At 39.4% G+C, this 23169-nt stretch overlaps 2 protein-coding genes and 1 long non-coding RNA gene across 3 annotated transcripts; 1 reads left to right on the top strand and 2 right to left on the bottom strand.

Annotated features, from left to right (window-relative positions):
• Window positions 1-2999: 2999 nt before the first annotated feature.
• LOC126585703 (nuclear/nucleolar GTPase 2-like) lies at window positions 3000-5007 on the bottom strand. Its single transcript, XM_050250189.1, has one exon. It carries the CDS (start codon window positions 4913-4915, stop codon window positions 3236-3238), a length of 1680 nt encoding a protein of 559 aa, XP_050106146.1. The 5' UTR covers window positions 4916-5007; the 3' UTR covers window positions 3000-3235.
• Window positions 5008-7249: 2242 nt separating this feature from the next.
• Window positions 7250-16519, top strand: LOC126585708 (uncharacterized). Its single transcript, XM_050250195.1, has 13 exons — window positions 7250-7575; window positions 8130-8203; window positions 8651-8734; window positions 8909-8989; window positions 9913-9993; window positions 10777-10869; window positions 13198-13377; window positions 13534-13601; window positions 13786-13837; window positions 14045-14098; window positions 14182-14274; window positions 15862-15928; window positions 16143-16519. The coding sequence occupies exons 1-13, from the start codon at window positions 7425-7427 to the stop codon at window positions 16229-16231; spliced, it is 1167 nt and encodes a 388-aa protein (XP_050106152.1). The 5' UTR covers window positions 7250-7424; the 3' UTR covers window positions 16232-16519.
• Window positions 16520-16887: 368 nt separating this feature from the next.
• LOC126585718 (uncharacterized) lies at window positions 16888-17092 on the bottom strand. The gene is made up of 2 exons (XR_007610629.1): window positions 17023-17092; window positions 16888-16991 (listed from the first exon to the last, which is right to left on the bottom strand). It is a non-coding gene; the product is annotated as an uncharacterized LOC126585718 (long non-coding RNA).
• Window positions 17093-23169: the final 6077 nt, after the last annotated feature.

The raw sequence follows: 23169 nt of genomic DNA, 5'->3' as shown, positions 1-23169 counted from the left end.
GGTGAACCACGATACATCTTGTGTTATTTACTTTCTTGCAGATTCACGGTCAGATTTACGTTGTTCCAAGACCCCTCCGGTTTTGTGCATCAACAGTATTAAAAGTAGCAAATCAATATCATGAAGGCTGCATCAAATCCCTATTAAAAAAATTAATTACTCATAGCCATCATATTACAGAACATCATAATTATGAAAATCATAAATACAAATTCTGAAAAACCCTTAGAGTGCCCTTGGCGTCAAGCTTCCTCCTTGGATTAATCGTCAATGGAAATCTGACTGTGAGTGTGAAAACACAATAGGTTGTACCATAAAGCCTAGAAGAGATGACACTCCGTGATTCCAATGCCCGAAAGACAACGGGATGGCCACGTGCTGGCTGATACCCGAGGGTGACACAATCCATGTTCTCAACATATGCATTAAGAAAATGATTTGTGTCACCCTCGGGTATCATCCAACACGTAGCCATCCCGTTGTCCTTCGGACACCGAGATCGGGGCGTGTCAAGAGAGGTGAATAGGCTTAATCCAATTTTCACAAACTTTACTTATTAATCACATTGATCAAGTATGCATCAGAAATAGTAAACAAGTTGTGATTAACAAGTGCAATGGTCGAATGATGCATGTCCAATATTCTAGTGGATAAGGTGTTGGGTTTCTACTAATGCGTACCAGGTGTCTCGAAACACAATTGTTATACAAGCCTTAAGCCGAGCCCAAATGCTGAAAGTCCCCAAACACTAGGTTCGAAACTCCCCCTTCCCTAAATTATTGTAAAAGTTTCGAACTCTCCCCGCTCCTCATAATAATAGTAAAATAGAAAAAAGTACAATGATCGAACACAAATAACAATCAGACATCAGGATTGACTAGGCCTAGCATTTTGGACCCAACCCATTAACCCGACCCGACGCAACCCGTTAATATTTGTATTTGGGTGGATGCTTAACGGGTCGGATCGCTAACGGGTGAACCCGTTAACAACCCGTTAAATAACGGGTCACTTTGGGTCAACCCGTTAGAGCCGTTAGGACCCGTTAACACCCGTTAGCACCCGTTAGTTGAGGATATTTTAGTAATTTTAGTAAAGTCTTAATAACAAAAAATAAACTTTATGCAAAAAAAATAATAATAATAATTGTTAACGAGTGATAACGGGTGACCCGTTAGCTTAACGGGTCAGGTTCGGGTGACCCGTTAACTTAACGGGTTGGGTTCGGGTGACCCATTAACTTAACGGGTCGGGTTGAACCCGACCCAAACCCAATAAACCCGACCCGTTTACAGGTCTAGGATTGACCATGGATATCAATCTTATTATGCATATAATAAAGTGCAGAAAATTAAATCATAGAACACAAGGATTTAGCAAGGTAAAACTCCAATGCATGGAGAAACATCGTGTACCACACAGCCAGCAAAAAAAATCCACTGTGAGAAAAGTAACTTTACAAGACTCACCCAATGGACTTACGCAAGCACCAAGACGCAACCTTAGCCTAGCACACAAGACACCCTCCAAGATGTTGGTATATGGTCCAGCCCATGATCAATGTTCTAGATTATTCTAGTAAGCAAGAGAGGAGGTTGGAGCATGCTAGACAATTCTAGCATGTTATTAAGTTGATGGAAGAAGCTAGAGAGTACTAGTTTCCTTGGTTGCAAATGGAAAGATCTAGAAGCTACAATTATGTGGCTAGTCTAGAATTTTCTAAACTAGAGGTTTGAAGAAGGAACTAGAAACTAGTAGAATGCCAAGCCCTCACCTATAAATATGGGTGTGATGTAACCAATTAAGAACCGAGTGTGAGTAGCAAAGGATCAAGTCCAAAGCTAGAGTTCCACTCCAAGAGTGAGAGTGAGAGTGTTCCACTACACATTGTGAGTGAAGTTTAGAGTGATAGAAAGTGTGTGTCATACTTTCTTGTATCCATCAAGCCTTGTCTTTGGCTTGGTAAGACTACTCTTGTTGTACTCATCTTTTTCATATAGTGAAGATTGATCCTTGTCTTGTGGACGTAGGCATAAATTGCTGAACCACATAAATTCTTGGTGTCCATTTTCTACTTTACTTTGAGCATTCTCTATCTTGTAGTACCGACATTCCTAACACAAGAATCCCAAGACTTACATTGTCGGTATGTCTTCCTCCACGATGAAAATATCACTTCACGACTTTTCTCCCACAGGATCTTCCACGTACAATCTCAAGATAAGAAATTGTGATAAAACCCTAGAAAGTGATCCAAAAAGGAAACAAATCTTCTAGGAACATGATATGCACATTAACTCACTCAAAAACTATTTAAAACGTATAAAGTATTTTCTCTCTAATGCATATGAATTCTCTATGTTCTGTATACTGCGTATCTGTGTGTGCAATTTTTCACGGAAACAAGCTAGCAGCTACATAATATTTCCAGTGTAAACCCTAGCACCAAAACTTCAAGTCTGCTGGGCATTTTTCCCAAAGCCTTAACCAGTACTTACTCATCTTAACCTACGCCTAAATTGTTGCCGTAAAAGGAAAGTTAATAGAGTAGTGCTATACTTACTATCTAGTTGTACCATCACTTGTACTATCTTCCTAATAGAGGTAGGGCTCGCCAAAATATTTGTATGAATGTAAACCACCTAAGAATGCATGTAGGTCTCTATGTCTCACTTACCGTTCTAAACTTGAGATAATAACACTTCAGCTTCGTGTTTGAATCAACTTCGTCAGTATCTTGCTCCAAATTTATGTATAAAGATAATCAAATCTACTTTAAGTTTTCTTACTTTACATTGACATTTTTGCACATAAATCAAGTTTTGGTATATGATCCAGAATCATTTGGTGCAACTTTTAATCAATTTTTTATACAGAATATCAAGACAACTTTAAGCATTCATATGGATGACTAAATATACAATACATTTACTTTTGAGATGAATAATGCTAAAAGGAATGAATGATACCTGTTATGACGTTTGTATAGTGAAATAACGTTGTATAGTGAAAATGTGTTTTATTAAAATACCAATAGATAGTAGAAGACATCATAAAGAACTATTGAAAAACTCAAACGTGACCTTCGTCTAATAAAAAGAAACGCTGCCTTATCTATCATAGGGCAAACACTTGAACAAAAACTGCGTCCATATAGATAACTTATCTGGTTCTCTAGAAAGAAAATGCACACGCTAACAAAACACCTTCCGTGACAAAAACATGTGTTGGAGGCTTAGATGTGTTTAGGATTTCCAGACTGTTCAGCTGTGTCTTCCTCCAAGTCCAGTGACTGCTCAGATATTTCATCATCCGACTCCGGAGACTTCTCAGATACTTCAGTGGCTGGAAGCTGTTCCGGCCCCTCATCGCCATTTAACTCTTCTTCACTGAACAGATCCCTTTGCACCGGGATAGTGCAGATCTTCTGAAATGAAATAATATCTCCAATTACTCGATAAGCAGCCTCCTGATTGTTATCTTCCACAGTGTCATCTTTATTGTGATTGGTATCAGGCTCCCCGGTTGACGATTCACTTTTTGGTGGCGGCACAAAAAATGGTATCTTACCCCTCTGCCAGTCGTGGAGGACCATCTTTGCTGCAGTCATCAAGTCGGGTTCACCACCCTTCAAAAGTTTGCCTGACAATTTGCATAGCTGACATAGGAAGTCATTATCATCTTCCCACTTCTCTATCTTATATGCTCTTTTCAGGTGGATATTTTGAACTCGTTTCAAAACTTCTCCTATGTGTTCTGTAGCATCCTGCAAATTTGTGACACGTACCACGCCCTTCAGTACGATATCTGTTTCAGAGTCACCGCTTTGATAGACAACTCCAGGGCAATCAATCAAGAAAATCCTCTTTGTAAGTGTTATATACTGCCACACTTCAGTCTCCCCTGGGATAGGAGCAACTATGCAAACATTTTTAGTTCGCAATGTGTTGATAACAGATGACTTTCCAACATTGGGATACCCAACAAATCCAACAGAAATTGCTTGCTTGTCGCTTTTCAAACGGGTGAATTGTCTCAAAACCGATAGAAGAGTTCCCTTGCCAAACGATTTATTGATGCTAGCATGAAATGCAATAGTTGGAAATTCAGCCTTCAGTACGTTCAACCAGCGTCTAAGCACCCATGAAGGAATCAAATCACACTTGTTTAACAAAAGAATTAAGTGTTTATGCATGCAGTGCTCTTTCAAATATTTCTCTAAGTGGTGGCATCTTGTACCTTGTGGATCCCTTGCATCCAAAACCTGGACAACCACATCAGAAGAGTCTATGACTTTGTAGAGCTCACTCCAAATACGTTTACTTTGGCCCTTCTCAAACATTGTATGCCGAACCAGGTCCCGAAATCCATCCGTTTCACTACCTTCTACAACATTGTCAGCAGCATGCTTCTCCTGAAACACATCAGCCTTCTTAGCTAAGGATTCATAATCTGCTGCGAGGAGCTTTGGACGTTTCCTCTTTGTCTTAGGTCCAAAGACATTAGAAAATGTCTCTCTCTCTAAAAGATGGAATCTGGTTAGCTTCTGATGGTCATTCAAGAGGGACCATGGCAATTGCTTCTCCTTCAAAATAACATTGTAGTTACTTGAAACCGTCCTACCGTGCTCCTCACGGAAAATGTCGATCTGCTGCTGAGACGCAGCCCGAGTAACCGCAAACAGGCCGCGATCGGGCTGGATACGAGTGTTAGGCAACTCCTTGGACTGGAACTTGTTCCTCAAGACCTTTCCCTTGCGGTTACGTTTGGGCCTAGTGTTGTACATCTGGAGGCGGCGGACGGTGGCGCCGGTACGCGCGTCCTTGTTCTTGACCTTGCCATCGGAACGATTTGCGTCCAGAGAGTGCTTCGGATTCCCAGAGATGTTCACTTTCCTCTCCGTCTTCTTCACCATCTTTGCAGTGGGTCTGTTTGGCTGCTGAGAACGTGACGGAAATGTCCGAGATTTTGTTTTGAGCAAAACCCTCAGATTAAGGTTTCAGTTATATAGAAAAACTAGGATGGTATCTTTATTTATTTATTTTGTGCTAATTACATTTTACATCATGAGATTTAAAATTAAATCGATTTATGTCTTTTAACTCTTTTAATCATCTATTAAATTGATTTACATGATAAAATTAAAACTTTAGATTTTGAATAAGAGTGGTACTATTCACATATTTATTTTTACTTCTTTATCTTCTTAAATTTTTACCGTCGAAGACCTAGAAAAAATTAATTTCAAAGGGTGTAGTCAAACTTGGATTTGAGAGGATTTTAAAAAACTTTAAAATCCTAGTGTAGTCAATTAAAAGATTTTAAAGGATTTTAAAATCCATTCAAATCTAGGTGTAGTCAATTAAGGGGGGTGTAGTCAAACTTGGATTTGAGAGGATTTTAAGACTTTAAATTCATAGTGTAGTCAATTAAAGATTTTAGAATCCATTCAAATATAGGTGTAGTCAATTAAAAGATTTTAAAGGATTTTAGAATCCATCCAAATATAAGTGTATTAAAAAAATTAAGATTTTAAAGGATTTTAAAAAGTTGTGGATTTTGTGGGATTTGAAAGCAAAAACTATATATAACCAAAACTAAAAAGAATCTAATCTCACCCCCTAGGATTTCAAATCCTTCCCCCACAATCCACCACAATCCATTCAAATTCTTTAAAATCCATATGAATTTTGTAAGAGTCTTTAATCATCTTAAATCCTATAAAATCTATCACTTTTAAAATCTTTTAAAATCTTAGTTTGACTACACCCCTAAAATATTTTAGAATCTATTCAAATCTAGGTATAGTCAATTAAAAGATTTTAAAGGATTTTAGAATCCATCCAAATATAAGTGTATTAAAAAATTAAGATTTTGGAGGATTTCAATAAGTTGTGGATTTTGTGGGATTTGAGAGCAAAAAGTATATATAACAAAACTATTCCAACCTCACCCCTAGTATTTCAAATTCTTCCGCCACAATCCACCACAATCCATTCAAATTCTTTAAAATCCATATGAATTTTGTAGGAGTCTTTAATCCTTTTAGGGTGCGTTTGTTGCACCGGACTGTCTCGGACTGGATTAGCTTCAGGGACTAAGCTGGACTGACTTAGACTAGACTAAGCTGGACTAACTTAACGAAACGTTTGGTGCAGTGTCGGACTAAGAATCAGGATAATAACAAAATTTTATACAAATACAAAAAAATTGAACCCTAATGTCAACATTTTCTGCAAAATCCAAATCCTAACATCCAAATCCAAAACCCTTCTCTGTGTCTGTGACCCAAGTGTCGAAAACCTTACCCTCTTCCCTCCTTTTCTTTCCGCCATGGAAACCCAGCCGAGTTGAAACCCCACAAACAAGACTCGGAACCCAGTTCCCGGAGACATGCGTCTTCTTCTCCATCGGCCTTTCCGCAAGCTCTCCTTCTTATCCTCCTCAACCTCCGGGCTCCTAATGGTCTCCAAGCAGCTACTCAAGTCCGCTCTTTTTTCGAACCCACTGACCCCTTCTGCAAAAAATTGAAGATTATTCTGCAAATTTGCATGTTTGAATTGAATTTGGGGATTTGAGTACTGGGTAAATTTAAATATGTCAAGCTCTATTTCTTTGTCTAACGGAGAGGGCCCAGGCGAGCTCAGAGGAATCAGACGACGGCGAGAGCGGAACCTTCCTTGGAGGTTTGCAGCACAGAAGTCATTGTTGGAGCTCTATGCAGCTGCAATTTGGTCGGGTCGCCGAGAATATCGCCATAGTTCTCTCAGATTCGAAACGAGGGAATGGTCTTGGTGTGGTGCTGTGATCTCGTTGGATAGAGGACGCAACGCAGACGAAGCAAGGTCTTCGTAGAGGGAGGACGCCAAGCGGCGCAAAGGAGACGAAGCAGGTCTTAGCAATCCGGTGGTTTTCGGGGTGCTTCGCTAAGACGACCTAGCGAGGGAGATAGTCCACACGAGTCCGGGCTAGTCCCACTTAAGTTAGTCCCCAAGCTTACCAAACATGGGACAATAATCCTAGCCAGTCCGGTCCCACTTAAGAAGGTGAAACAAACGCACCCTTAAATCCTATCAAATCTATCACTTTTAAAATCCTTTAAAATCCTTTAAAATCTTTAATTTGACTACATCCCCAAGATGTAAGATGTAAAAATTAAGAGGGTGTAAAATGTAAAAATGGGTGTCTCAATGGTACAACCTTAAACAATTGCAATTAATTTTTGTTCAGCAAACATAAGTATAGCCGGTGACATTTCAAATTAAAATTTGTCAACCGGTCGTCTCTGTCTCTGTCTGTCTGGTCGGGTCGTCTCTGCTGAATTGAGATTCCCGAATCGCAGCATCCTTCCTTCCTTCCTTCCTTGTTGTGGACTGGTGAGATAGAGAGGGCAGGCAGGCAGGCAGGCAGGCAGAGAGAGGCGAATGGGCAGGGACGGTGGTATCCTTGAGAAGCTGAGGGGTTTGGACGCCTACCCTAAAATCAATGACGATTTCTTCAGCCGTACGCTCTCCGGCGGCATCATTACCCTCGCATCTTCCCTCCTTATGTTCTTCCTCTTCGTCTCCGAGCTCGGTATGTAATCATATGCAATTCCAATTCCAACCCTTTGCTTAAGTTTGCTTTTTTTGCCCTCCTGTATTTTACAAGTTTAGAAATTGAGTTGTATTGTTCTGGGTTTTATCTGTTGGCTTGAATGATATTGTTTTGGGCTTCTTTAGGATAATTCAATTAAGTTAGCAGAAGAAATATAATTTAGTTTGTTGACTTGATATTTACGATTTTTAGAGGGGATAACTTATAGGTTAATGTTATTATTCCTTCATGTCGCCACCGTTAAAGCTGCTGGAAGCCCGCCTTAATTAACCTTTCATACTCCCTCCTGTGATTTTTCTTTGATAGTAAGCACTACCCCATGCCAGTGATCAATCAGGGGATCAAAAGTGTGTAAGAAAACAGCACAATAGTAATCGTGTTTAAATCTGTATGTAAAGCTGAAATTATTTCCCTTCTTACTGCTCTAGTGTAATGCGTTGAGACGAATGCTCGAGTGCTTATTATGACCACGCCTTCTGCCCTCTTCAATCTTTGTTCACTATATAAATTCTTTTACTTGTTTGTGCTTGCAGGACTATACCTCCACACTGTTACAGAGTCAAAGCTTCTTGTAGATGTTTCAAGAGGAGAAACCCTACATATCAATGTAATCCTCCCTTTCTTCCTCCCCACTCCCTTCTGGGGTGATAAATATCAAAATCTTCATTTCCAATAACTTCAGGGATAAATTAAACTTCTTTTGCAGATATCAGTTTTGTAGAACACCATCTTACATGTTACGTTCATAGGTTTACCTCTGTCATAGGTTTTTACGAGATCAAATCTTTTGTACCCAAAATGGGTGTGGCCTCTTGTGGCCTCCATCATTGTTTGACACATTAAGTTTATGAAAACAAAATTAAGAAAAGTTCAGTTTATAAATACGTGTCGGTCAATGATTGGGGCCACAAAGAGGCCACACCCATTTTGGGTGCAGAAGATTTGATCTCAGTTTTTACATGGAGTAGTTCTTTTGCATGTAAAAAATTTTGTCCTTCATAATTGTTAATGGTTGTAGATTTATTAATCCTCTGTATCTTGTTTAAAACTGCAGTTTGATGTAACTTTTCCAGCTATCCGATGCTCATTACTCAGTCTTGACACAATGGATATTAGTGGAGAGCGACATTTTGACATAGTATGTACCGCAGGCAGCTGCTTCTTGATAATTATTTTCATTAATAGTTTCAATTGTGTTAGGAACATGCCTATTGTTGACTTTTATCACAATCATACCGCTAGTGACCAACTTGCTTGAATGTCATGCTCACTTATTTTGTTAACTGACAATTTATGACACATCTACTTTCAGCGACACGATATAGTCAAGAAACGAATTGATGCGCATGGTAATGTAATAGAAGCTAAGAAGGATGGAATTGGTGCACCAAAGGTTTGTGGGAACACATTTTGTGCCATTTTCTTCAGAAAGCAGTGGTTACATATCGTACATGTTTGAATACCTGTCTATATTATTTGGTAAACATAATATTATGACTTGTATCTTACTCTCTGTTCAGTTTTTGTGCTTTTGGAAAAAACATGTAGAATTACAGAAAACCTTTCATAATGTGCACACAGACGTTTATCAAACAAAATTTTCATCCGTATTCCTCATAATCTGACTATTCTGTCTGTGGCTGGATGGTTCTTTGTGGGTGCAGCTAGATTAAAATTACCAGCATTCACCATCTTCCATAATTGTAATTAATCATGTGATTATGATACTTTCATATGGCTTTGTAGCAGATGCTTTGCTGTCTTTGTGAATATTCCATACATCCCTTCATCATAGCATGTGCTAGTGCACCATCGCTTGAATATTTAGGTTCTTTTTTATGATGGGTAGAATTTGACAAGGCATATGAACTACAGATTTGAATTAGTAATGCATTTGGCCTTATTTACTGACATGGAAAATGTTGCTAAAGAAAAATATTCTAGCGGCGGTGCCTTATGCACCATTTTTTGGTAAACTTCATTTAAAAGGTACTCTTTTTGCAAGTTTGTTCACCTTTGTTGCATGAGTAGTGCACAAGAAAACACCTAATAAAAGAGATCTAAAAGCAGACCCATTGAAACAAGAACTCATCAGTGAAAACGAAAGAAGAGGAAAGAACCTGATCACCCCTTCATAAATGGAAGAAATGAAAGTAGATAATACATATGTTTTTTTGTTGCAATCCTTGTTCATTTTTTTGGGTGGGAAGCAAACAAGGAATATGAAACAGAATATTCTGTTTCTTATTCCTTGTTTGATTGGTACCCTGATCCTTTTATTTATTTATATACTTTCATTTTAATTCTCTAATGCAGATTGAGAGCCCCTTGCAAAGGCATGGTGGAAGGCTTGAGCATAATGAAAAATATTGTGGATCGTGCTTTGGAGCAGAAACGGTATAAATGATTTTCTTCCATTCCTTGTGTTAATAATAGTTCTTTTTTATTTGGAACAATAATGCTAGGGACACCATGTTTGGTCCCAGATGATCTGCCTCCAATTTTGGAGCTTTCTAGACTCCGCAGCCGCAGGTACAGATTCCCAGAAAGAAGCCCAAAACAAAACCATAGAGAACTCTATGAGTGCCTAACAGGTTTTGTGTGTGTGTGATTAGTGGTTTCATAGAACGCCTAGTGTTTTCCTACTCCTTGTTCTCTCCTTCTAAACATTTTTTTCCAGAAAATTCCATTAACCTTGGGATACTGCGAAAGCTGTCAAGGGGAAATGTTATTACTAAGAAACCGTTCAAAAGCTCAATTCCTGTAAAATCTCCACTAAGTTATAAGGATTCCCTATCATAAACTGGAAAATACATTTCGATAATGCCATGTTTGAAGAATGCGTATGTGTATGAGTTCTTAGCATGACCAGTAAATTTATTTTTTAGTTCAGAGGATGTAGATTAAGAAGGTGGCACAGCTTACCAAATCTTTTAAACAAGTTGGTTTTGTTCAACTTGCTTCCTTAACATATGTACACGAATGCAAATTGCCTTCTTCGTAAATGTCCTGCATGCTTGATTCATTAACATTTGATCAAATATTCTTGTTTTGTTATTTCATATTTTGGCAATTCTGTTTTAGTTAAACTGATTAGAGAATTAGTAATCTTGAAGCGTGCATCAACGAGCAATGTTCTTCCATTGTCCTTTAATCTCTTCCTTTTTCTTTCTTATGCAGTCTGATGATGAATGTTGCAACTCGTGTGATGAAGTTCAAGAGGCATATAAGAAAAAAGGTTGGGCATTGACGAATGCAGATTTGATAGACCAGGTTAGGTCATAGAAACTTAGGATTTTTCTTTGTGTGATCTGGTTCACTGGTATAAACATGGGCATATTACACCAATAAGTTTTCTTATTACAAATGTGTCTTCTTGTGAGTCTGCTGACATACCAAATTGACTGAGAAAGTTAATAATTGGCTGGGGCACAGTTTCTTTCTTCGAGATCTGTATCTGAAATTTTATACCTAAGAAGTTTTGGACACCCTCTCTCCGAAAAATTGAAAAGAAGTGTTAAGGTAAGGAGACTGAGGATAAGGGGATTTTTGTTTACAGCTAATTTTCAGTTTTAATCAATGGGAGACTGAGGAGTAGGTTTGGAGCATCTAGAGGGTTAAGGCAAGCAGATCTCCCATCTGCTTTTTTATTTAATGTTGTGGTGGATGGGTTGAGTACATTGGTGAAAAGAGCCAAGGACATCTGGTAAAGAGTTTGATAGGTGGTAGGAAAGAAGTGGAGATTTCTTATTTGCAGTTTATGGATGATACAATTCTTTTACTTTCCAAGAATGATCAAAATTTGAGAAACTGATTGATTGTACCGGAAGTTTTCTGTACTACTTCGGGACTGAAGATGAATAGAGGAAAATCTTCGATTCAGGTATTGACACCCCATAAAGAAAAGCGGAGAAGCCAGCTTTGGTCTGGTGGTGGTGAAGTGGGCAGATGGGCTGTGAAGTATTTGGGGCTGTTAAGTATTTGGGGCTGATATTGGGTTGTAAGCCATAGGCTTAAGGACAACTGTAGATGCAAGCCATATGCTTGGTGATAATGCTTGCATTAGTATCAAATTGACCACAAATAAACACTTTCCTGTTATTTTACTTTACCTTTTCATAGGATCCTATGTTCGCATTGCTTTTGAGTTAAAAATTAAATGAACAAGAAAAGTGTGCATAATATTTTTTTTATATGATGAGTTTGTGCGTTACAATTTCTGCGGAATTCCTGGCAAGAGGTAGGAACATAAAGATGATAATGTTCCAAAAAGATGACAAATACCCGTCACGAGCCTAGCAAATCTATTATTGAGACATGTTCAACAACATTTGGATAATTCCTTCATGTTGCTCAATCCGAAGGCTTCTTTCCATCCCAATGGACCGGAGCACCCCGAAATATAGCACATATACTCCGAGAGAACTTGAGCAGACAAAGCACTGAGACTTGTTACTCTATCATTGTGTTCCAACATGTAAATGCCATTCATGTAGAACAAGTAACCAGAATTTAGAATTTAGAACTAGAGGATAGAAAGAAATAGAGAGGCCAAGTAGAATCCAAGATAAGACAGGAGTAAAACAGAAATCTAGAGGAAGACCGAGATAGAAGAAAGATTTAGAGCAAAGAAGATACACACGGAGAAAATATGATTAAACAATCTTTAAGTCTGTCTAAATACAATTAGAAAGGACTTATTTATACTATTGAAATCCAACAGCAAGGGTATTGTCTGGGAGAATCTTTTAGGAAGACCGAGATAGAAGAAAGATTCAGAGAAAAGAAGATACGCATGGAGAAAATATGATTAAACAATCATTAAGTCTGTCTAAATACAATTAGAAAGTACATATTTATATCATTGAAATCCTCCAGCAAGGGTATCGTCTGGGAGAATCTTTTATCAGTTGTGGTTGTGGACTGCTTTTGCGGGAGGGAACTCAAGCTTAAAGGTGAATAAAGAGTGCTCGTTGTCGATCAGAGTAAGGTGGAGAGGTGGGTTACTTCCTGAGGTGTGAATGTGATTAAACAGTTGCCACTCCCTTTGTTGGGTATTTTTTTTTTGGGGTGGGGGGTTGGATCCATGGCGGAAAAGTTTGAGAGAAGGTTACAAAGTTGGAAGTTAGTTTCTCTCTAGAGGTGGCATGTTGACTTTTGACTACATCAGTTACCGAATTTTACAATGATTCTTAGACCTGCACTTCACTTATTCATTGAATTCACTTCAATATCTGTAGTGACATCCACCAAAAAATTATTTAATAAATTTAATTTGAATAAGCAATAAGAGAGACTATCTCTCATTAAGAAGAATAAATATTTTTTTTTATAATCAATATTTTAAGTAACAGGTAAACAGGCCTGCTCGTTTAAGGGCCAGCATGACCTGGAGTGAACCGGGCTGCAGGTGTGGTAAGTTTTAGGTGTAAGTTATTCGGGGCATTATTAAAGACTGGCCCGAGCGGGACATGGCATACTATAGGTCTCTGGTCTTGACGGGCATCTGTTGAACACCTTTACTCCTCCCAAGTTTGGACAGTTTTTTATGTTTGTGTGGCATTATGTTGATATTAATCATCAATGTGCTTTTGTTTGCAGTGCAAACGGGAAGGTTTTATTCAAAAGATAAAAGATGAAGATGGTGAAGGATGTAATATTGAAGGATCCCTTGCAGTTAACAAAGTCGCGGGAAATTTTCATTTTATGCCTGGAAAAAGTTTTCACCAGTCTAACTTTCATGTCCATGATTTGCTGGCTTTCCAGACAGATAGTTACAATGTAAGGAACATTTTATTTCCTTCAGTAGCAAAGAAAATAATATATTCATGAAGTATAATATAAGTTTTGCCATCATTTTTTGGTTGTAATTTTCTTTTTTTGTTTTCAAGTAAAAAGCATGTGCCAACTATTTCAGTTTCATATTTCGTGATACAGATAAGTCACAAGATAAACAGATTAGCTTTTGGTGACCACTTTCCTGGCATGCAAAATCCCCTTGATCGGTAATTGTTTCTTTCTACCCATCCCTAGCTATTTATAAATTGAAGAAATCTTAGTGGCATCAACTTCAAAATATGGAATTTGTTTTAGGTGGTAGTTTAATAGATATTGTTGATATGTTGTTAAATACAATATCATATGGTTGCAATTTGAATCTTTTTTGTTATTTTCTTACTGCATTTTCAGTGTACAATGGATGCAGGAAAGACCTGGTGGTATGTACCAGTATTTCATCAAGGTTGGTATTATCGGTAAATTAATTTGGGTTTTGCTATATGGTTATCCTTTCCAGGAACTCTGTTGAATGATTTCTGGAATTTCATCGCTTTCTCGGAATAATGACAGCACAGGATTGCGAGCAAGTTATTATTTGCATTTGTACTGTTTCTTTAAGAGTAGTTATTAATCAGTGAGGATATTTAGACACTTAATTTATACTTTGCAGGTGGTCCCTACGCTATACACCAATATTAGAGGCCGTACAATTCGCTCAAATCAGGTACTTTTAAGCTTGTTGAATTTGTTTGGTTTGTGTTTGCCATCACATCTGCCTTGATATGTAGTCAAATTTGTATGGTATAGTATTCTGTGACAGAGCATTATAAGAGTTCAGAGCTGGGACACTCTCAATTGCCACCAGGAGTTTTCTTCTATTATGATCTTTCTCCAATTAAGGTGTGTTTCGTGGTCCACATGTAACGTGGTATTCTAAATCTGATGTAGTGTCTTTGATAATTATGGTGGTGTGCCCATTTTTCTTAATTTGGTTTTTTGCGCTTTCCTTCTCTGGTAATTACGTAAAAAAATAAAATAAACTCTTCCATACTAAGATAAAAGTTTAGACTTTCCACAGTGAAAACATTCTATGCTTGTGGAAGCAAGAGGGGGAAACTAATGAAAACAAAAAGGCCAAATTGCATAAATCATCCCTGTTATAAGAGACTAGTCTCAAAATGGCCCATGGGGTACGGAAATTGGCATTCAAACCCTTGTGATGAAGCCTGATAACAATTTAGCACCAAAATTGAAATTTTTGTTGATTCTTCATCTGAAGGATGCACACGAGCCTCATGTGTGAGGTTAACTTTGTCTTCTCACCACTATTATTTCAGTAAGACAAGTGAGCCTTATAAATCTCATAAACCTTCCTGTGGTGTCAACTCTCAAGATGGCTCATTGTAAAACAATTGACATTAAACCTTTGCGGTGAAGCATGTTAGAAATTTAGCCCAAAACTTGAACTTTCATCGATTCTTCTTCCAAAAGGATGCACATGAGCCTCATGTGCTAGTTAACTTTGTCCTTTTACCTTTTTTTATTGAGAGATGATGAATTTCATTGTTTTAGGGAGAGGCAATATTGAATGGGTTAATAAATGTGAAGGTGTTAAATATATTGGAGTATTATCTATTTGCCTCCTTATGTGCAAGTTATGGTAGTGCATACAACTTTAAGATACAATCCAAAGCCTCAGAATTTCTGGTTCGTTGTGCACGTCAACGACAAATGAGAATCCAAGTCTTGATCGATTGCCCAGAAAGTACAACACAAAAATAGTAGGAGAGGAATATTGATGATAGTATTAGAGACGTGGAGAGTGAGAGCAACAAGGAAATTGTATGTTCTCTAGTTTGTTTGAGGGGTATCTTATTTATGGAAGTCCTAATAACCCTCTAATAAGAGTTGGGACTATTAGGCCAACAACTTTTAATATTAGTAGAGGTTGTGACTTAAGAGGTGAAGCTCGTACCTGGGACTAACGTATTAGGTGGAAAATCTACGAAATAGGGGGAAAAAAATATGGGCTTACTGATGAAACCCAGCAGAACATTTACTTTTTATCCTGAGAATGCTCTTCCTTTTATCTAATTATAAATTTTTCTCAACTGAAAATAGATCTGTTGGTTTATCTTTTCCCTGTTAAGGATAAGATTGGGGCTCGAAATTGACATGAGAGCACATCGATATCGACGTGACATGAGAGCACTGTCATGCCACACTAAAAAACCAGTAGGATTTTATTTGAGCTATTCCCTGAATATGGGGAAAAAACCTTCTGGTTTCTAGTGTAAGTTTATATCGAACCTATTCTTTGTCTCTCAAATATCAACCTCATCTAGATTTGATCAAAGAACAATATCACAAAATTGTCAGGTTTATAACTTCAGTTAATAAAGTAGCATATAATCATGTTATTGAGATGAACATTTGTATGAGCTGCCTTGTATATCAAACCATCTTTACATATGATCGATGTTGCAGGTCACATTCAAAGAAGAACATGTTCCGTTTTTACACTTCGTGACCCATATCTGTGCCATAGTTGGAGGTAATCTCGCCCATTCTTACATGCATTGATGTATGTTGAAGAAACTAACCAGTATTTGATAAGTCCGCAAAATCATTACGCACGTAGTATAACCATTTGATTCAAACTTCAAATATAAGCATGTATGAATGACCACACTGTTCTATCTTTTTTGTGGTTATGTTTTTACCTAAAAGACTTCTAACGAGTGTTAAAATTCTGGACTTTGTTCTAGGTATATTTACCATTGCAGGACTTGTGGATGCGTTTATATATCACGGTCAAAGAGCAATTAGGAAGATTGAAGCTGGAAAATTTGGGTGAATCCGGCAGTTGGGTATATGCTGCTCTAATATCCTCGGCTTTCAGGGAGACATCGATTACAAATTTACAAGAGATGGTCGTCGAATTACTCTCTCTACTGAGTGTCGTCGTGATCACAGATTATTAGCAAATATGTGAAACTAAGTAGTAATGTGTAATGGTAAATTCATTTGGTTCAGTTTATCTTTTTGTAAGTTGACTTACTAGATATACCAAGTGATTTCATGCATGTAACCACCAAGCTCGTTCAGGCTTCCCAACAGATAAATACACCGAAGTGTTAATTAATGGGTAATGTAGTATATTTCAACAAAATGAAAATGTATGTGGGGTGATGTGTGAGGGTAATTTGTGTCACATCTCGATCCCGAGATAAGCCAAGAATTGACGCGTGGCCAAAGGACGCAGCGGTACAAAATACATAGAGTCCATTGGAACTAGGCCTGGCATTTTGGACCCAACCCGTTAACCCGACCCGACCCAACCCGTTAATATTTGTATTTGGGTGGATGCTTAACGGGTCGGGTCGCTAACGGGTGAACCCGTTAACAACCCGTTAAATAACGGGTCACTTTGGGTCAACCCGTTAGACCCGTTAACACCCGTTAGCACCCGTTAGTTGAGGATATTTTAGTAATTTTAGTAAAGCGTTAATAACAAAAAATAAACTTTATGCAAAAAAAAAATAATAATAATTGTTAACGGATGTTAACGGGTGAAACGGATGACCCGTTAGCTTAACGGGTCGGGTTCGGGTGACCTGTTAGCTTAACGAGTCGGGTTCGGGTGACCCGTTAACTTAACGGGTCGGGTTCAACCCGACCCAAACCCAATAAACCCGACCCGTTTACAGGTCTAATTGGAACTCATACATAAAACATCAGAGTTTCATCGGAATACAAATTAGCAATAAAGGGTAACAAAACCTCCTATTGAGTGCGCTAACCCAAAATAGTTACACTACACTGCTACAGGTGCAAATATAATACATAGTAATTCTTAGGACGGGATATCACAATTTGAGTATGTAAAGTGGGTACATTAAGATAATTTTTTTTTTTAACAAACGATATTAAAAAGTAGGGATGTGATATCCACATACCCTTTTTTACTTCTCACACACCTTTTTAATTTTCGACCTTTAAATCAGATGAATTGAAAAAGATCAACGAACAGAAATTAACAAAGGGTGTGTGGAAAGTAAAATAAGGTGTGTAGATAGCACACTTGAGCAGTTTTCAGTACGTAATGTGTATATCTAAGGTGTTTTTATCCACTTGAGCAGTTTTCAGTACGTGTATTTAACAAAATGTGGAATAATAAATGAGGGGACAATGTTGATGAGTTGACAAAACCTGAAGGACCAATTGTGATAAGCAAGTCTTTTCAAATGTTCGTTTTTCTCCTTTCAAAGTAAAAAATTAAAGATAATTCTATTCATACATTCTTTTTTCTTGAACAACAAATGATATTATCTACACTAAAAAGGTAGGGAGTGGACTTAGCCTCGCAATAAGCTAGCAATAATGTGGTTCAAACTAGCACCCATTTTTAATTGAAGCTTTAATGAAAAAGGTTTGAACTAAGTTTATTTTAACAAAAAATCAGCCTATAACTTTATTTAATGAAAATAACTTAAATTTCAATGAAATTGACTTAAATTTTAATGAAAATAACTTAAGTTTTAAGGAAAATGTAATATAATAAAATAAAATGAAAAAGGTTGGTGGCCTTCCTTGAGAGACAACACAAGAAGTTTTCATGAGTTTCAGAAGCCTCAAACTTCGTCATTGACTAAGTAATCGACTCCAAAAACTATGATGGCTTTCTTACCAATTTACTGGGCATCTGGATTTATTTAAAAGTTTTGTCATACAATATGACTTGGTTCATATGATTTTTCTTCTCTGCAAACAAAAGGTTAAAAAAAAAAAAAAGTAAAAAATTGACTATTTCTTAAACTGAATACTGACTAGTTCTTCAATTATTATTTCTGAAAATGAACACGGGTACTACACTATTTCTTAAACTAAATACTAACTACTTTTGAGAATTGAACACGGGTACTATCATTGTGGATGCAAATTTCTTCCTCCTCGATCTTGGACGATTTTGCACCTACAAAACAATTAACACCTTAGGTTAAGGCCAAGAGCCTCACGCGCCCACAATGAATGGGGGGGGCTTTGGCCGAAGAACCTCCGATGCCAAAGTTAGAATTTAGAGAGAAAGAGTGTTTAGAGAATTTTGGGATTTTTGCCAAAGTGTTGGAATTGATTTTTTGATGAGAATAGGTGTCTATTTATAGAGTTAGGAGGTGGCTAGGGTTTTTAGGTTTAATTTAGGTTTAATTAGCCAATTTATTTGGCTATTTAAACATAAAATGAATGTTTTGGTGGTTTTTGGAATTAATTGGCTAGTTAATTAGGGTAATTAAAAAGGGAAAATGGTGGAAAAGGTAGAGAATATGATAGGCTCTTTTTGGATGGGAATGGCCGGACCTTGGTGTGATTTTGGGGTGATTTGGTGATGTAAATAGCCTTTAATATATTGATTATATTAATTGGTTGATGATGTTATGGAATGTTTGAAATAAATGGCTAATTGAATAAGGAAAAAATGAGGTAAAAACATATATGAAATAGGTTTTGAATTGTTACCCATTTTGGGTACTTCTGACTTGGTTGATGGATGATTCTCCACTGCTCGCGTGTAGGAGACCCGGTATGCCTCGAGGGTATTTTTGTCCTTTTTGTCCAAAAAACCCACGTGTCGCCTTGTGAATATTTTTTGCTCCACAAATGCCCCCACACCTGTTGGGCTGCTCGCAGAAAAGGGCGGCAGGTGTAGAGATTTTCTTGCTTTAGGAAACTTAGGACTGCTTCCTATTTTGATGTAGATTCTCTCTTTAATAGGAAATTAGATCCTTCTAGGAAAGGGAAATAAATTTCTCTCAAAGCCTATTTAAGTCCACCTTAAGTGGGTTATTAAATCAACTTTGGAGAGCGATTTATTCTACCCTACAAGAGAGAGATAGCTTAGAGGATATTTGTTCCCCCTCCTCTAGCAATCTTATACATCTTGCCCGTGCAAAGGACCGTCTTTCGTTGCTTTCTTCGTCTTCTTCGTGCCGCACCAATGTAAGAAAAATTTAATTTTTCTTGCCTTATTCTTGGATAGTGCTATTGCGGGGTAGCCGTCGGGGTGGTGCGGCACGTCGGCTGGCAGGGGCCAGGAGCTGGCTCGGCATGAACTGAGGAGATGTCGTGGCAGGGACCACTGCTTGGGCAGCTTGGCTTGGCTTGAGCCAAGGGCAGCTTGTGCAGCTGGGGTCGAGGATTGTGGCGCTAGGGCACAGTGTTAGGCGAGCCGCATGGCTCATGTCCTTTGGGCTCTTGGACCTGACTCGGGCCAGGCTGGCGATTAAGAGAAATAAGGAGATTGCGGGTCTCATGGGCTGCTGGAATGTTGGGCATGCATGCCTTCTGCCTGCTGGAATGCTAGGTTGAGCTCCCCTGCTGAGTACCATGAATGTCGTTGGCTGCTTAGTCTTCTTTGCTGAAAGAAAGGTGGGCTGCTCCAGAAAGATGAGGTAAAGAGGATCAAGGCGGATGCATTGGCTCGTCTGATCGCTATCGTGGAGCTTACTATGAATGAAGATGGAAAGAAGAGATCTTCCCCGCCTGCTCATGAGATGCCTAGTTAAGAAAAAACTGAAGACTTCTTCTGCTGCTCATGAGGGTCCGCTTGCTACCGAGAGGTATGTGATTGACATGACTTCTTCTAATGGGAAGAAAAATAAGGCTGCTAGATCTGAGCATGTGGCGTCTTCCATGTTGAGAATGGCTAGTACAATTGTGGATAAGATTGCTCAGCGTAAAGGTTTTATCATGCCCCCAGTGCCGAAGTCTGTACCAGGACGTTCTTTGGGAGCCAAGTCCGGTTCACCTTTGTAGAGACTTGCTATTATGAAGAGTGGTAAGGTGGACTCTGCTGCTAAAGTGGCGCCAAAGCCTGCTCCCTTTGCTGCTGAGATTGATTCGCCTCAGATTCAAGATCTTAAGCTTGCAATTTCTGAGCTTCGTTTCGCTGCTTATGCTAAGAAGGGAGTGGATGAGCTGCAGCGCGTCTGCGTTAGTCTGCTTAAGAAGAATGAGCAGCTGAAGGATGAGAATGATGGGCTTGAGGTTTTAAGACCTTCTCTATTTCTCCGAAAGACTTGCTTGCTTTTACTTTTAAGGTTTCCATTGGTGAAGTAGTTGGAGAAGTTAGTGCCCAGACTGGGGCAGCCGGGGATGAAGCGCCGGATGATGCCGTTGCTAAGAGTGTTACGGCTGTTGAAGGTGTGGCGACCGAGTAGTCGTGGGATGTCCAAGCTGCTGTAGTGTAGTATTTTAGGTAGCCTTTAGGATTTTCTTTGTTTTTCCTTGTAGCTCTTGTTTTGCTTGAACTCCTTCGACCTTTGCTAGTTGTTTATAAACATGTTTTCCTCCCTTTTTCTTCATCTTCACTTCTTTTGTTCATGCCCTAACCTTTAGACTTGATAGACCAGTGGCAGGCATGCTACTTTTTTATAAGCAGACAAGCTCGCGTAGCCTATGCAGCTGTAGGTGTTGGTGTAGAACTTTGCAAAGTTGTTAGCCATAAGGTTGGCAGCCGGATGCCTTACTTACAGAAGAAGACAAGTCCGCGTAACCACTAGGCTGTTAACCTTGACTTTCTTCAATTCCGTAGGTTGCGTAGCAAGTATCACAACACTTTAGGACTTGGTGTAGGTTGTTCCGCGCTTGGCAGAGGTGAAGCTTATCGACTACATAGCATGTCGGCAGTGGATAAAACTTCGTATATGCGCGCTAGCTTGTTTAACCTTTCACAAGAATGTGCGGTTGTGTAAGTCTAGCGCGGCTTTACTGCTCGAAGGGCAAGCCGTAGGCAGTCTTCCAGAATCCGTAGGCTACCTTAGTGCACTCGGTAGCAGCTTTAGGATTCCAGGGCAGCCGTCCATCGGATGTACTGCGTAATGTGCCCTCTCCGTCTCTAGGGCCCGGTTCCCCACGGATTAGGCCAAGAGACCCAAAATCCTTCAGTTAGCTAAGCCTTGAAAAAGACCATTGCGGCTACTTCTAGGAATCCCGGCGCAAGCCATCGTGCATCTAGTTATACTAGGGCAGCCAGGCTCATCCACGTCTGGATATTCGGAGTGTAAAGTTTATCCTCCCGTCTTGGAGAGCTGACCCATATGGGTGTCGGGGAATTGGTTTACCCTCTCGCACTGGAGAGCAATTAGTTTACCCTCTCGCACTGGAGAGCATGGTTGGTCCATCGGGGGGCGCAATTCCTGCGATGGGTCCCTAAGAAGGGCACAGTCTTCTTTTGAAGTGCTGGAGTGATCACTTGTTGTAAGCATGCAGCCGAGCCAAGTTGTGATTACTTCTGAATTCCTCATTGAAAAACGAGTGAAACGAACGAGAACTTAGCTGTAAGGTAGGAACTGCATAACAACTAGATAATCCTCGACTTGTGAGGTGGTGCCCGTCGAGCTTCTTAAGTCTTCGGGCTTTGATGTAGTCGGAGGTCACACATGGTACTTCTTCAGATTGTAGGCGCTCCACTACTTTTCGATCTTTTTATCGTTTCATGGTAGCGAGGGTATAATTACTCTTACCGCCTATTCTGCTGAGCTTGTACGGACCTTCCCAGATGAGATCCATCTTTTTGGATGTTTCGGCCTGTCTATTGCCTTGAGGATATCTCGGCATGGACATATGCTGCTTGATGCCATATTTTTTGAAGAACTTCGCCAAATCTTTGCCCACAAATTGCAGGCCGTTGTTGGTGACGATGGATTAAGGGATGCCAAATCGGTACATGATGTTCCTCCATATGAAGCGCTATATGTCCGTCTGAATCGTGGTCGTCATGGGCTCTGCTTCCACCTATTTGGTGAAGTAGTCGGTTGCCACGAACCACGGCTGCTCGCGAGCCTTTGTAGTTGGATGCGTCGTTGACATGCGAATGCCAGAAATCTTCATTGAGGGAATATGTGCGGCTAAAGTGTGATCGACTGCCTTCGGGGCATCGTTGGGCCGAGTTGTTACGTTCGTCAGAAAACTTTGCATCTGCCAGGGTCTACGCCTTTATCGTCGCCGGTTTGGATTCGGCGGAATAGTGCGTCATGATGATGACTGCAGGTAACTGTAGAATACAGGTAGTCGGGCCCCCAACTCTTCTCGCATGATGGTAGAGCTTATTGCTACTTTAGATACCGTGAAACATGCGAATAAGTCCTCCGCTGCTTCTAGGGAGGTGATGTCGGGTACTTCTTCAAGTCCTTAAATGTGCATTGGCGAGCCTCATCCCAAAGTGCATGCTTCTCTGCTAAAGCAAAAGAGTCTGCCAGAGTTAGATCTTCTTTCATGATCAATTTTCCGAATAGCGGGTGGTCTGCTGGAAGTCCTTTTTGGAAGGCTGCTCTAGCTATCGAGTCGTTGCATCTGACTATTTTTGCCTTCTCTACTTTGAACCTCCTCACATAGTCGCGAAGCGACTCCTTTGGGTTCTTCTTGACGTCGAACAAATGGTCAGACTTCTTTTTGATCGAGCGATAGGATGAATATTCTTTGGTGAAAACCAAAGAAAGTTCGTAGAAATTCCGGATGGATTGTGGCGGCAGGGTGTAGAACCAATCTTGTGCCTCGCCTTGTAGAGTGGTGGCGAATATCTTGCACATGAGATCATCGTTGTTTCGATAAAGGATCATTGCACTTTGGTAACGTTTTAAGTGTCTTTCCGGGTCTTCATCCCCTTTGAAAGATGTGAAATGTGGCATGCTGAACTCGCGTGGAGGCTCTGCCTGCTCAATCTCCTCCGTGAAGGGTGACCTGCTTATGTTGGTTATGTTTCGTCGTAGTGCCTCGTCGGTGACCTCGTTGCGTTGG

This window comes from Malus sylvestris, chromosome 10, assembly GCF_916048215.2.
Source record: "Malus sylvestris chromosome 10, drMalSylv7.2, whole genome shotgun sequence".
Lineage (NCBI taxonomy): Eukaryota > Viridiplantae > Streptophyta > Magnoliopsida > Rosales > Rosaceae > Malus > Malus sylvestris.
Note: the sequence above shows the minus strand (reverse complement) of the source record. Positions and strands in the feature narration are given on the sequence as shown.

Bases quoted from the DNA above. Each gene is read 5' to 3' on its own strand.
- LOC126585703 (XM_050250189.1), bottom strand. From the start codon at position 4,915: ATGGTGAAGAAGACGGAGAGGAAAGTGAACATCTCTGGGAATCCGAAG.
- LOC126585708 (XM_050250195.1), top strand. From the start codon at position 7,425: ATGGGCAGGGACGGTGGTATCCTTGAGAAGCTGAGGGGTTTGGACGCC. The intron at 8,204-8,650 runs GTAATCCTCCCT...TTAAAACTGCAG, and splicing joins GAGAAACCCTACATATCAAT to TTTGATGTAACTTTTCCAGC. The intron at 9,994-10,776 runs GTATAAATGATT...TTTCTTATGCAG, and splicing joins CGTGCTTTGGAGCAGAAACG to TCTGATGATGAATGTTGCAA.